Source organism: Mastomys coucha, unplaced genomic scaffold, assembly GCF_008632895.1.
Source record: "Mastomys coucha isolate ucsf_1 unplaced genomic scaffold, UCSF_Mcou_1 pScaffold18, whole genome shotgun sequence".
In the NCBI taxonomy this organism is placed as follows: Eukaryota; Metazoa; Chordata; class Mammalia; order Rodentia; family Muridae; genus Mastomys; species Mastomys coucha.
In genome coordinates, this window is record NW_022196900.1 from 109,621,023 (window position 1) to 109,632,809 (window position 11,787).

An 11,787-nucleotide genomic window follows, 5' to 3' on the forward strand; every position below is an offset into this window, starting at 1 on the left:
TGTGTGTGTGTGTGTGTGTATGTACTCGTGAGCACATGCTCATGTGCTCTCCTTCATGTTTGACCAGCATCTCTTACAGAAATGTTGATTACAGGGTGATAGTGGCTGTTCTGGGCAGAGGTTCCTGCCGGGGCAGGGAAATCATTTAGGGTATTAACAGCAGTAAAAGTTGAAGCTTCTCTTGTCACTGTTAACGCTAACTGCAAAAGCACGTGGGACATGGGGTGGAGCATGTTTCGCTTCCTTTTAAAACCATGTAGTCTTTCTGTGTTTCTCTTTGAGGTTCTGTATTCATTGTTGTGTAAGAATGTTAGAGATGATAAAATATTTGCTCCTGGGAGAAATGTAGTTTTCTTCCTTCCTCAGTTCTGTGTACTTCTTAGGAAAAGATTGTAAGAGGTGAGTACAATCATGGCTTCTTCCTGTGGCTTACCCAGGCTGTAGGGGAAATAGACAAGCAGTAGGAATAGGCTTTTTTTTCTTTCTTACAAGAGTTTAAAAAAAGAGATTGAAGTTGATTTTGCTCATAGCAAGCAACATGGCAAAACGGAACAAAGAAAAATAGCTTTAAAAATTAATTAGCTTTGAGGTATTGCATGACACAATGTTTTTCTCCTTTGGTTTGGGGTTATCCTAAGAGATGTGCTCTCTCAGCATAACAGTCCCTGTACTGTGGTAGGGTTCAGAGTATAAGTACAGTGTGTACTGAGATTGTAGGAATGCTGTGTGATGCTCTTATCGTAATACTGCTAAGGATAGGAAAACCAGTGAATTGAGACATGGGGTCAGAGCCATGTACTAGTCAGTCAGACCAGAATAACTGTGTTGAATTCTGAAAGCCTTGGGTAGTGTTTTATGAGCTAGCTCTCTGTGTGAAGGGAAGAGTGTCTGGACTTGATGTGGAGACCTGGGTTGTTTTCTAGGGCTTGCTTTGTTGTTTCTCCAGACTCTGTGGTACAGAGCATGCAGGCTATATAAATAGCCTCTCCCTTCATTCTCAGAAAGGTCCAAATTTGTATAACTTTTGTGGTCATCTTGTCTATGGGGTGAGCTCTGTGGCCTCTGCTTTAGCAAATGTTACATCGTCAGAACACACAAGGCTCTGCCATCTCCACTTCCAAGTAAATGGACAGCCCACACTCTGACAGGGCTGCACAGAGGCCACAGTGTGCAGAGCCGCGGGTTCTTCCCTGAGCCAGGGCTTTGAGGGTGGTGCTCCTCCCTCCCCTCTTCTCCACTGTGCTGGTGTGAGAACAAACAGGATTATTAAAGAAAAGTGAGAATTCCCAAGAATGGAGAGTGGGAAGGGCTCCAAGGGAAATACTCTAAAGGAAGCATTTTCAGGGGAAGTAAATTATGTGTTCTGTTGGGAAACATTGATTCTTTTATGCTATATTCATATAATTAACTTATTTCCAAGCCAAGAAAACTAGTTTTGTTTAAATATGTGAATTAGAGTTGTTCATGGAAGAAGTAGACAAAAGTGGGGACTCAAAAGAGGTAAAATGGCCGGGCAGTGGTGGTGCACGCCTTTAATCCCAGCCCTTGGGAGGCAGAGGCAGGTGGATTTCTGAGTTCGAGGCCAGCTAGGGCTATACAGAGAAACCCTGACTCGAAAAACCAAAAAAAAAAAAAAAAAAAAAAAAAAAAAAAAAAGGGTGTGTGTGTGAAGTGGACAGTATGTGCTGACTTAGAAGCAGGGGAAAAGGCAGTCAGTTAAATAAAGATGCTTTGTGCCATAGTTTTCAGAACGGATTTTAAGCAATGAATTCTTCGTTGAAGTACTGATGATGGTGACAGGACTGGAGGTCTTTGTTGACCTGGCATGAAAATATTAATTTCTCTGTAAGAATTTGGAATTGGAAGCCGGGCAGTGGTGGCGCATGCCTTTAATCCCAGCACTTGGGAGGCAGAGGCAGGTGGATTTCTGAGTTCGAGGCCAGCCTGGTCTACAGAGTGAGTTCCAGGACAGCCAGGGATATACAGAGAAACCCTGTCTCAAAAAAACAAAAACAAAAACAAAAACAAAAGATTTTGGATTTGGGATAACTGAGTTACTATGCTAGTCAACAGAGGGGTAGAGCCAAAAGGGTGAATCAGGAGTTGCATTTCTGGCAGTAAAGTTGGAGCCAGCACGGGAAGCTAGCCTGCATGAGCAGATGAGACAGCAGAGGCCCAGGGGATGCTGGTGTAGCCGCTCCCTCCATGTCCTCTGAAGACTGGCTCCTCTCCACTAGGTTCTAGACTATTCTGCTCTTCTGGAAAGGATTGGTCCACTGGGGCTAGATTGAATAGACCAAAAGGACCTGGAATAACATCTTCAACTCTTCCTTCTCTTGCCCTTCCAGAGGGTTCAAGGTCACTTTATGTGGTCTAGTTTGATGGTTTTGTTCTTGATCATCAAGGTGTACTTTATCCCAGAATGAAGTTGGGAACATTCATGATCAGCTTTCCCACTAGCATTAGTTGGGAATTTGTTCTGTGTTCTTTGTTGAACCCAATCAAGGGCACTGAAGAAGTACAAAATATTGTTTCTTCCTTCAGCAACCTTACATTCTAATTGTAGAAGTTTTGGTGTTATTAATCATCAGCCACTTTTGAGAATACCAGATAGGATTGATAGAGAAGAAGACATAACTTTTTTGTTCTGAAAGGAACACTTGTTTTTAGTAAAAATATTAATATTCTATAAATCTTAGGTCTTAAGTATAAATGAAGTAGTTTCTACCCAGAACTAACTGTGGATTCTTAGAAAGTCAACAGTGCATGCTGAAGTGCCGAGGAGTTCTGTTGAACTGTTCTTTCCTAGAATAGTGCTCAGAGATGCTCTGTTAATTCTGATGGTAGTGCTGTGTGAGTTCTTGTAGCCATCATGCATATTTTAGAAAACAGTGTGATGTGGGTTTCCCCAAGATTGGGTAATTGTAGGATTATTTACACTAAATGAAGTTTCCGGGGCTTGGTAATTACTTCAGAGAGTACTTTAGGTTATGTTGATCACTGTAAAATTGGAAAACTCATTTTTAAGATTAAAACTTGTCTTAACATCAATAACAGTATTCCATTGACATGTTCATTGAGTGACCTGAACTGTGAATGGAGGAGCATGCTGTTGCATTCTCTGTATACCAGACCGCAGCCATTCTCATGGCTGGCTATGGAACAAGCAAGGACTCTAGCCACTAGTTATCTTAGATCATTTCACACCCTGCTATGTATTTCCTTGTTTTGTCTGTGCTGCATGGGGGGCAGGATTGAAATTTCTTTTTGAGCTCTAGTACCTAGAAGCCACCCTCAAAATTTTTTACCACCCATAGTTTTTTATTCCTCAGTCCCGTGACAGTACAGCAGAAGAGAGCTGCAGAGAATTTATCGTCAGCCGAGGCTCTACATTTCAGTGAATTCCCAGACTTCTGTACTGTGTACAGCTCCTTGAGAGTTAGTTGGCTGTTTGATTGTAGCATAGAATATGCACTGCATGGTCGTCCCGTTTTAGTGGTAGATCAGCATCAAATTAGAGCCTTCTTTTCAGTGAGATGGGGTGGGACCAGAAATGTTCATCAGCTTGAGCTTGTGTGATTTAGAAGTTGGGGCATGGTCGTCTGGGGTTGAGATGAATATTGGTAGACTGAGTGGGTTGGTAGTTTGAATTTTGAATTCAAGTTTTCTGATTCCCATCCCGTTCATTAGTTGCTACCTCTGAGATCTTAGTTGGGATGGATATAGACCTTGCTGTGGCCTTGTAGGTAGGTTATGTGTAGATGGGAAATCAAGCATACAGATTGTCTAGGACAAGGTCTGCCCCTCAAATATTGGTGTTTCTGACATTATTTTTCTCCTTATTTGTTTAAAAAAATTGTTGTATAGTAATTGTACACAGGTAAAGAAATGTAAAGAAAATGAATTGGTGCCAAACTCTTCTTCTAGAGGCCATACCTTTTTAAAGACACCTGTCCTTGTTTTCTAAATATTTTAAAAGGTCCTTAGAGATTGGGCTTATGATTATATACTACTACCAAGATGTACATGGATGTGGTCTTAGCACTTGTAGTTTGCGGTCAAGAGATCTGAGCTAGAATGCAATTCTCTTGTGGAGTTGGGTGAACTTAATCAGTGGCTGTTGGCTGGGGTAGGGCTGCTGGCTATACAGCTTTTTCATTACAAAGATTTTAGACTTATTTTTATTCAGTCACCACATTATTTTTGTAATACGTGGATGTCATATATAGAAATGGGCAGACAATTATCTACCTAAGCAGATATCTAAATGAAGTTTTGGGAGTAAATCTCAGAGCTCACACCCATTTCCTCATCCCCCAGAGGTCTGTCTTCACTGTCAACCAGGGGCAGGACAGGCTATATGGAGCTAAAATTTTAATAGTACATAATTACTTCGAAGCTGGCTAATTAGTTTTCTCCTAATTTAGTTGGATTTTAGGGCTTTCATGAAGTAATTGAAGTTTTGCTTAATTGTATATATTTCTTTAAAATATTTACCTTTAAATAAATTTACTGAACATGTTATCTACATGAAAATTTTCAGCATGGGAAATTGCATATTCTAGTTTTCTCAAGGGGCTTATAATGTTGGAGGCAGTGATTTTTTGAGATGCCTACTGTGTAAGAATATTGCTGAAGCCTTGTTCAAACATGATTCCTATAACTGGAAATTTACAGTTTGTGTGTATATTTGGATCTTTGTATTAATGATCAACTCAAATAGTGTCAGAAAAAAATTACTGAGAAAATTAGAAAGGCTCAGATATCATCTGTGTTTTCTGATTTATATGAACAATAATTTGTCTTTAAAAGACTGGTTTTTCTTACATGCTTAGAATGTTATAATTGCTTGAACTGTTTATATATATTTAAAACATATAATGCAACGTGTTAAGAATTGCTCTGCTAGGTTTTTAAAAGTTGAAGTTCATAATTCGAATGGAGGATTTGATGCTTGAATTTGAATTCTGGTTAATTGAATTCCTGACAGAAGAGATTTAACTAGATATTCTGTTTTATTTTTTGTTTATTGTGAACAAATGCTGACTGCACTATACACTGGACTGCATTGTACACAGTCGCATGTTCTACTTGTACTGTGCCCTGGAGTCATGGAAGTTATGGCTCCTAATGCCATCTATTGAGGTGTGGCAAGAAGGAGAGATTCCACTGAGAATGGGCTAAAAAAAACCTACATGTAGCAAGGCACTAACAATGATGTAATAGTAAAGCTTGCTTGATTAATTCTTAAATAACTGTATACAACAGGTTCTTATAAGTGTTTGAATCTTGTGGAATTTTTTTTTTAAAGATCGTTTAGCACTACATGAAATTGAAGAAGTTGGGCCTATATATGCTATGTATGTGTGTGTGACTACTTGAAGGGTGCAGCTTAGCACTCTGTCCGAGGTGTCTCTGTGCTTAAGGGATTACTGGCTTTCAGAAGTTGCTCTTTATCCTCCCACTGGCCTGAGTGTTTTTAGGATTTCTTTTTAGACCTTCTAGTATATGCTAAACAGATTTGTGGGGTCCGTATTGAGACAGGGTTTCTCTGTTTAGCCTTGACTGTCCTGGAACTTGAATATGTAGACCAGGCTGGCCTCAGACTCACAGAGATCCACCTGCATCTGTTTTCCAGATGTTGGGATTAAAGGCGTGTGCCACCACATGGGTGCTAAGCTGAAGTTTTTGTTATCGGAAGAAATGGCTTTCTTGAACTTGATAGGGTTTGCCAGTTAGTTATTGTCCCCTTTGGGGCATTTTGAGGAAACCAAAACTCATTTCAGTATACTCTGTTTTCCCATTTGAGCTGTTGTCTATCTATCCTTCAGCTTTACAGAATTAGATAAGGAACTTCCAGGAGGTGGCAGGACTTCTCTGGCCACCCTAACAGCTTGGGTATTTTCTCCTAGTAAGTGCACACCTCATGCTTCCAGCATCTCTGCACAGAAGCTCTTCTGAAAGCTCAGTGTGTCTGTCTGCTCACAGATCTCTCCTGTGTATCTGATACCTTGGAATGTTGCTTTTATAATGAGCCAAGCACGCCACTGTTACTATGCTTTGGCACTGTGTTACATCTTAACTTGGTTATTCTGAGGGGCACACACCATACTCTTAAGATGGACCCAGGTTAAAATACAGAGCCAGAAGGGCCATACAAGGTGTTGATGCTGAAATAAAAAAGCAGCTTTGACTAATGTGGGAAGGTTAACTCCACTGCGGGAACAAATCCTCAGTGGCTCTCTGCTCCTTATGGATCCTTGCAGACACCTGCTTGTGTGCTGAGTGCCCCTAGTAACCAGGATGGAGGTGTTGAGCACCTTGACTTAAAATTGTTTTCTCTTTTAGGTCCACAACTCCCAGGCCTGTTGCAGATCTCCAGCTCCTGCTTTGTGTGACCCCCCAGCATGCTCTCTGCCGGTGGCATCACAGCCACCACAGCACCTTTCTGAAGCCGGGAGAGGGCCTGTAGGGGTAAGGAGAATCCCGTTTTTAAAAGCTATCAGTATTTTATATCCCATAGGGTATAAAATAGGATATTACCTCCCTTCCCAGAGCCCCTTTAAAAATGTGCTGTATGCTATGTGTTTTAAAAGAGTAATAAGTACACGCACAGAGGAAGCACAATACGGGACTTGCCTTACCCCTCTAGGACAGTTCCAGAAGGTAGTGGGGTTTGGGGGAGGGGATTTTGGCACCAGCAGAGAGCATGCTGGGCTGCTGCAAGGAGCAGGAGCTGGCAATCAGCAGCGAGTATGGATGTTGGCAACTGAGATGGGGGAAAGGGGGTAAGTTTAAGTCCAAGCGTGGAATGTGTCTTTCCCAAGACTCATTTGGGATTCCAGGCCCACAATCTAAACTTCCTGGCCACTGCCCTCTGCAGGGGCACATTGTAGAAGGCTGTTCACAGACAGTAAGGCTTTTCTTTAGTATTAGTCAAGAAAATCTTGAGTGGCTGGGGCTGCGCCGGATGGTTCTGCCTCTCCTGGCTATGCCCTGATGATCCCTCTGTGACTGGATGAGCAGAGTAGATCCATGAGATGCAGCAGGATGCAGTGGTGGTACCCAGGAAGGATTTTCTCAGTGCTGTAGCTTCCCATTTGTGGACAGTGTGCACATTTGGTTTCTTTTCTCTTCCCTTTTGGAGGACTTTAATAGTAACTTTTCTAGAAGACAGGTGTTTATTCTTTAGATTGGAGTACCCAAGAGTAAAGAAGCCCAATTAGACTGAACTAGAAAATAGTGCAGGAGGGTAATCAGTCATCTCACATACACATGGATAGTACCAGATACTGTCAATATATATCCAATCAGTTATTGAGGTGCAGTACAGGGTTACTGTCCTGTCACTAAGAAAAGAGCTCTCTGTGCTGCTTACAGCATGTGAGCATGTTTTGTGAGGAGTATTAGAATCCTGGAACTGTACATTTTTGACTTGTCCGCATGATTCAGGTAGACACAACGTGCCTGCATCCTAAAAACAGTGTGAGAGTGTGCTGTGAGAAGATGCAGGGTGTCACAGAGAGCACATGGAAGTGGTGCTGGGGTAGAGATGACGGTCTCAAGATTAGAGGCTGCACTAGGTGAGATTGTGATGGCATGGGCAAGAGAGCTTCTGAAGACTTAGAATTGAATCCAGCTGAGCTCGTAGAAGCCATTGCTTCAGTACTTCACTTGGTAAGGGATGCAGTGTATGAAAGGGAACGCTAGCTGGGGGAGTAGGGCTGGTGTACAATGAAGAACACACCCATAGGCATTGCTTTATAATTACAATAAGCTGGGTGTGGCTGTACATGCCTAAGGTCTCAGTATGGGAAGGCTGAAACAGGATGGTTTTGAGTGAGGCCGTAGAGTAAGATGTGTTTAACACTTCTCCATCTCCACTTCACAAGTGTAACAGAACCAGGAGGAATGCTTAAAACAACACTGCCAGGTTAGATGGTTGCTGAAATCACTAGGAATCAGACCCACCAAAAAGGATTCATATTGGAAGCCTTGGATGTCTTGTGATAATGGAACACACGGTGGAAGTAGGACCTGCTGAAGTGGGTAAAGTCCTCAGAGCCAGAGAAGTTACATCTTAAGGGAAAAAAATCAATGGTGTTCTGACTGCTTACTTGTGAAACTTCAGTCTTAGACATATTGTTCTTTTATATATCTGAGAAATAATGGCATATCTTTAGGCTGATTTATTTGTTCTAATCAATGTGATGTTTAGACACTTTTATTTACTGTGGTACTCATCAGGATATGCTGAATGGATTTTAAACTTGCCCGTTTTACACTGATTTTTAGTTAACTTTCTATATTAGCCTTAGTGATGGCCAGTATTGCTGTCTTTTTACACCCACTGAGGATTTAAATAAACTCATAATAAATAAAATAAATAAATGAATAAAATACTAGTGGAGTCCTTGGATGGCTTTATCAATAAGATTGGAGAAGAGTCGATAACATGATGATCAGTCTTCTTGAGTCAGATGCTGCTGCTTAAGGCTAATTGTATTGATTGATCTTTAATGCTGTTTCGTACTGCCAAAGTCATTGCTGGATCCAGTTGGCAGAACCCCCATCCTCATGTAGAGCCCCCATAAATTTTGCAGGCACACAGATCTAATATAGTGTAATGAGAGAGCTGCTAAGAGAGAAAATTAATTACAGGGTTGCAGACAATGTCATTAATGTTCCTTCTCATGATCCATCAGACGTTCTTGCTAACAGTCTATTTTTGTTATTTAGTTTTATAGGATAACATTCATTATACCATAGTTTAGCTTTCTCTGCTTATGCAGCAAGAAGCTGAAACACAGCAGCAGACTGGGGTTTTCAGTCCCTGTTCAGTGAGGGGCCGCTCGGGCCGAGGCACAGCTCCTTTGTGTTAGGGTGTTGTCTTTCCACTAACCCCATGCTACTCTCCTTGATCTCTTAGGGTGTTCTGAAAGACATGCTGCTGTATCTGTTGCTGTGAGAAAACACTCCCAGTAAAGCACTGTACGGAAGGCTCTCGTGAGAGTCATGACGCCAGGAGCTTAAGGCATGGTTTCATAGCATCCATAGTCAGGAGCAGTGAGTAGTGAATACAGTGCCAAGCTAGCTTTCCTGTTTCTGCAGTCTGGGACTGGAGCCCATGGAGTTCTGTTACCTAAATTCAAGGTTATCTTCTCGTTTTAGTTCTCCGAATCTAGATAATCAGTCACAGACATCCCAGAGGCGTATGCCATGTCCTGGGTAAGTCTAGACCCTTGAGATGGACAACAGCACTGACTGTTACAGGTCTCCATGTGCTCCTGTCCACCGTTTATCATTATATTACTGTTGTTGTTATTATTGAGACTAGGTCTCATTAGCCCAGGCTGTTGCTTATCTCTTGAGCTCAAGTCATCCTCCTTCCTCAGCCTCTCAGTTACCTCTGACTAGAGGCACATACCAGTGCGCCAAGCTCACCATTAATTTTTTTTAAAGGTTATATATTATTTTTTATTCGTGTGTATATACACGTGTGTGTATGTGTATGTGTATATACATATATATGCACAGAGAGTTTCAGGGGCTCTGAAGGTGAGTTGCAGATAATAGACCTACTGTGGGTGCTGGGACCTGAACTCCAGTCTTTTTTTAAGAACAAACTCTTTGAACTCTGCGCCATCTCTCCTGTCCAAGAACCAAGAATGTTCTGCTTGCTGTCTGACCTTCGGTTGTTCTGTTAAAGCCATGTCGTCTGGGTCATTGTCTCTAGTACTAGTTCTTCTCAGGCGTGTTACAGCCTGCTCAGCCTGGAAATAGTTAAATATTGGTACTCAGGTCATGTACAAGTGTAGTGTTGATTTCTTAGATTAACTTCTTGTTGTCAGCAATATGGATCAGTCTACTTTAATCCTTTATTTTTGTTACCTGTTTAAAGTAAACTGGAAAAGCGTTGATTTAAAAGCGTTGATTTGCCATTTCAAAGCAATGGCAATAGATTTTACTTGACTATTTAGAGACAGTGTTTAAAGAAGGCCTGTGGAAATCATGAGGGAGATCTCTTGGGACAGCTATATATTGACTGATGGTTACAAAGCCTATGAGCTGTATAGGTGACAAAAACTCTTGTTAAAATTTTTGTTTAATGAGTTCAATAGGATTTCTGGAAGCATTTGTAGAGCTATGCTTCAAAGAAATGGGGTTTCTGGCCAACGGGGTGGCGATACATGTCTTTAATCCCAGCACTGCCAGAGGCAAAGGCAGGCAGATCTCAGGCCAGCCTGGTCTGCAGAGGTAGTTCTAGAACAGCCAGGGCTACACAGAGAAACCCTGTCTCAAACAAAACAAAGCAAACCACAAAAAACAAAATCAAACAAAGGAACTGGGATTCTGGACAGTGGTGGAAGAGCGGTGCATTTTCAGTTCTTTGGAGCTTTTTTTCCACAGCTCTATAATATGTTTTCTCGCAAGTTTATAGATGGTAAGCTCGGCTTGTAGTTCTGTGAAATGCAGAAAAGCGCCTGACTCTTTGACCTCATCTTTTCCTCTCTTACCTTGCTGTGCTGGGTTCTGGGCTCCTCTTCCTCTGTGCTGGGCGATCCTTGCTCAGAATCCTTCTTCAGTCCTGCTTGCCGTCTGCCATGCCCTCTGCTCAGCTGCTGCGTCTTCGTTCTGTCTGGTGGGAGCCATGGGTGGGCGTTACTTGTGGTTTTCATTTGAAATGATTCCCCCATATCACACATTTCACTCTTGATACTGGACTATTAACTCAGTCTTCCTGGTAGTGCTTTGTTCTGTAATCACATGACTTAATTTCTTTGAGTCTCAGTTTGTTCACTTGTGAAACTGCAACAGGAGCGGGGATGATGGTGATGATGATGGTGAAGAAGAAGTAGTCCTAGAGTCAGCCTCAGGGATCAGCATCTTCCTCAAGAGACCCCCAAGGGATTCTGGGAATTTGGGTTGATAACCAGCCTACTGAGTGAAGTACAGCCAGGAGCATGTCACAGATGGAAAAGCGTTGTTTCTGAGAGGGCTGTGGGTGTAAACCCTAAGTCTGTCTGTCTGTCTTGCCAGAGGCACTGCTGTTTGCTTCCACTCTCTCCCCACACTTATAGTAAGTGTCATCTTTGTGCTTACACCCCTCATACAATTGTGAAGGGCAATTTATAAGTTAATTTCAAATCAAACTTCAAAATTAAAATAATCCTCAGTACCAACATTAATTCAGTTAGGGTGGCTGACATTTATTTCTGAAGTAAATAGTTGCCTGTGATAAAATGGATGGCTTTTATCTCCGGCTCTTGGGAGCATGCCCATGTCGTGTGCAAACAGCACTGTTTCCATGATGGGTTCTATTGCTCTTTACTTTTGCCACGGGTTACTGTGTTTACTTGTATGAAGTGATTTGGCCTTTGCCTGGCACAGTGTGCTGCTGCGTGGTCAGCTGCTCTAGCTAGTGTGTAAGCCTTATTCTCCAAGCTCCCCGCCCCCCTGCCCCCTTTTGGTGAAATACGGTCTCTCTCTGGCTGTCTTGGAGCTCACTGTATAGACCAGCCTAACCTCAAATTCACAGAGATTTGCTGCCTTTGCCTCCCAAGTGCTGGGATCCAAGGCATGCATCACCAGTCTCAGCTGTGTAAGGCTTATTTATAGTCAAATTCCTGTATGTTTCTTTCTTTGCTTTTTAATTGAGACAAGATCTCACTATGTTGCTCTGGCTGTCCTAGAACTCACTTTATAAACCAGGTTGGCCTCAAACTCACAGAGATCAATCTGCCTGCCTCCTGAGTGCTGGGATTAAAGGTGTGTGACAATATGCCA

The 11,787-nt window shown here is 42.1% G+C and overlaps 1 protein-coding gene across 10 annotated transcripts in view; it reads left to right on the forward strand.

Annotated features, from left to right (window-relative positions):
- The window catches only part of Rere (arginine-glutamic acid dipeptide repeats), a 358,397-nt gene that overhangs the window by 163,748 nt on the left and 182,862 nt on the right, over positions 1-11,787 (forward strand). For 9 of the 10 annotated variants that reach the window (XM_031379531.1, XM_031379537.1, XM_031379534.1 and 6 more), the window contains exon 4: positions 6,349-6,474. The exons of the other annotated variant lie outside the window; for it this stretch is intronic. In XM_031379531.1, coding sequence (XP_031235391.1) covers positions 6,349-6,474 — 126 coding nt within the window. The remainder of the gene's footprint in view (positions 1-6,348; positions 6,475-11,787) is intronic. 10 annotated transcript variants of the gene reach the window in all.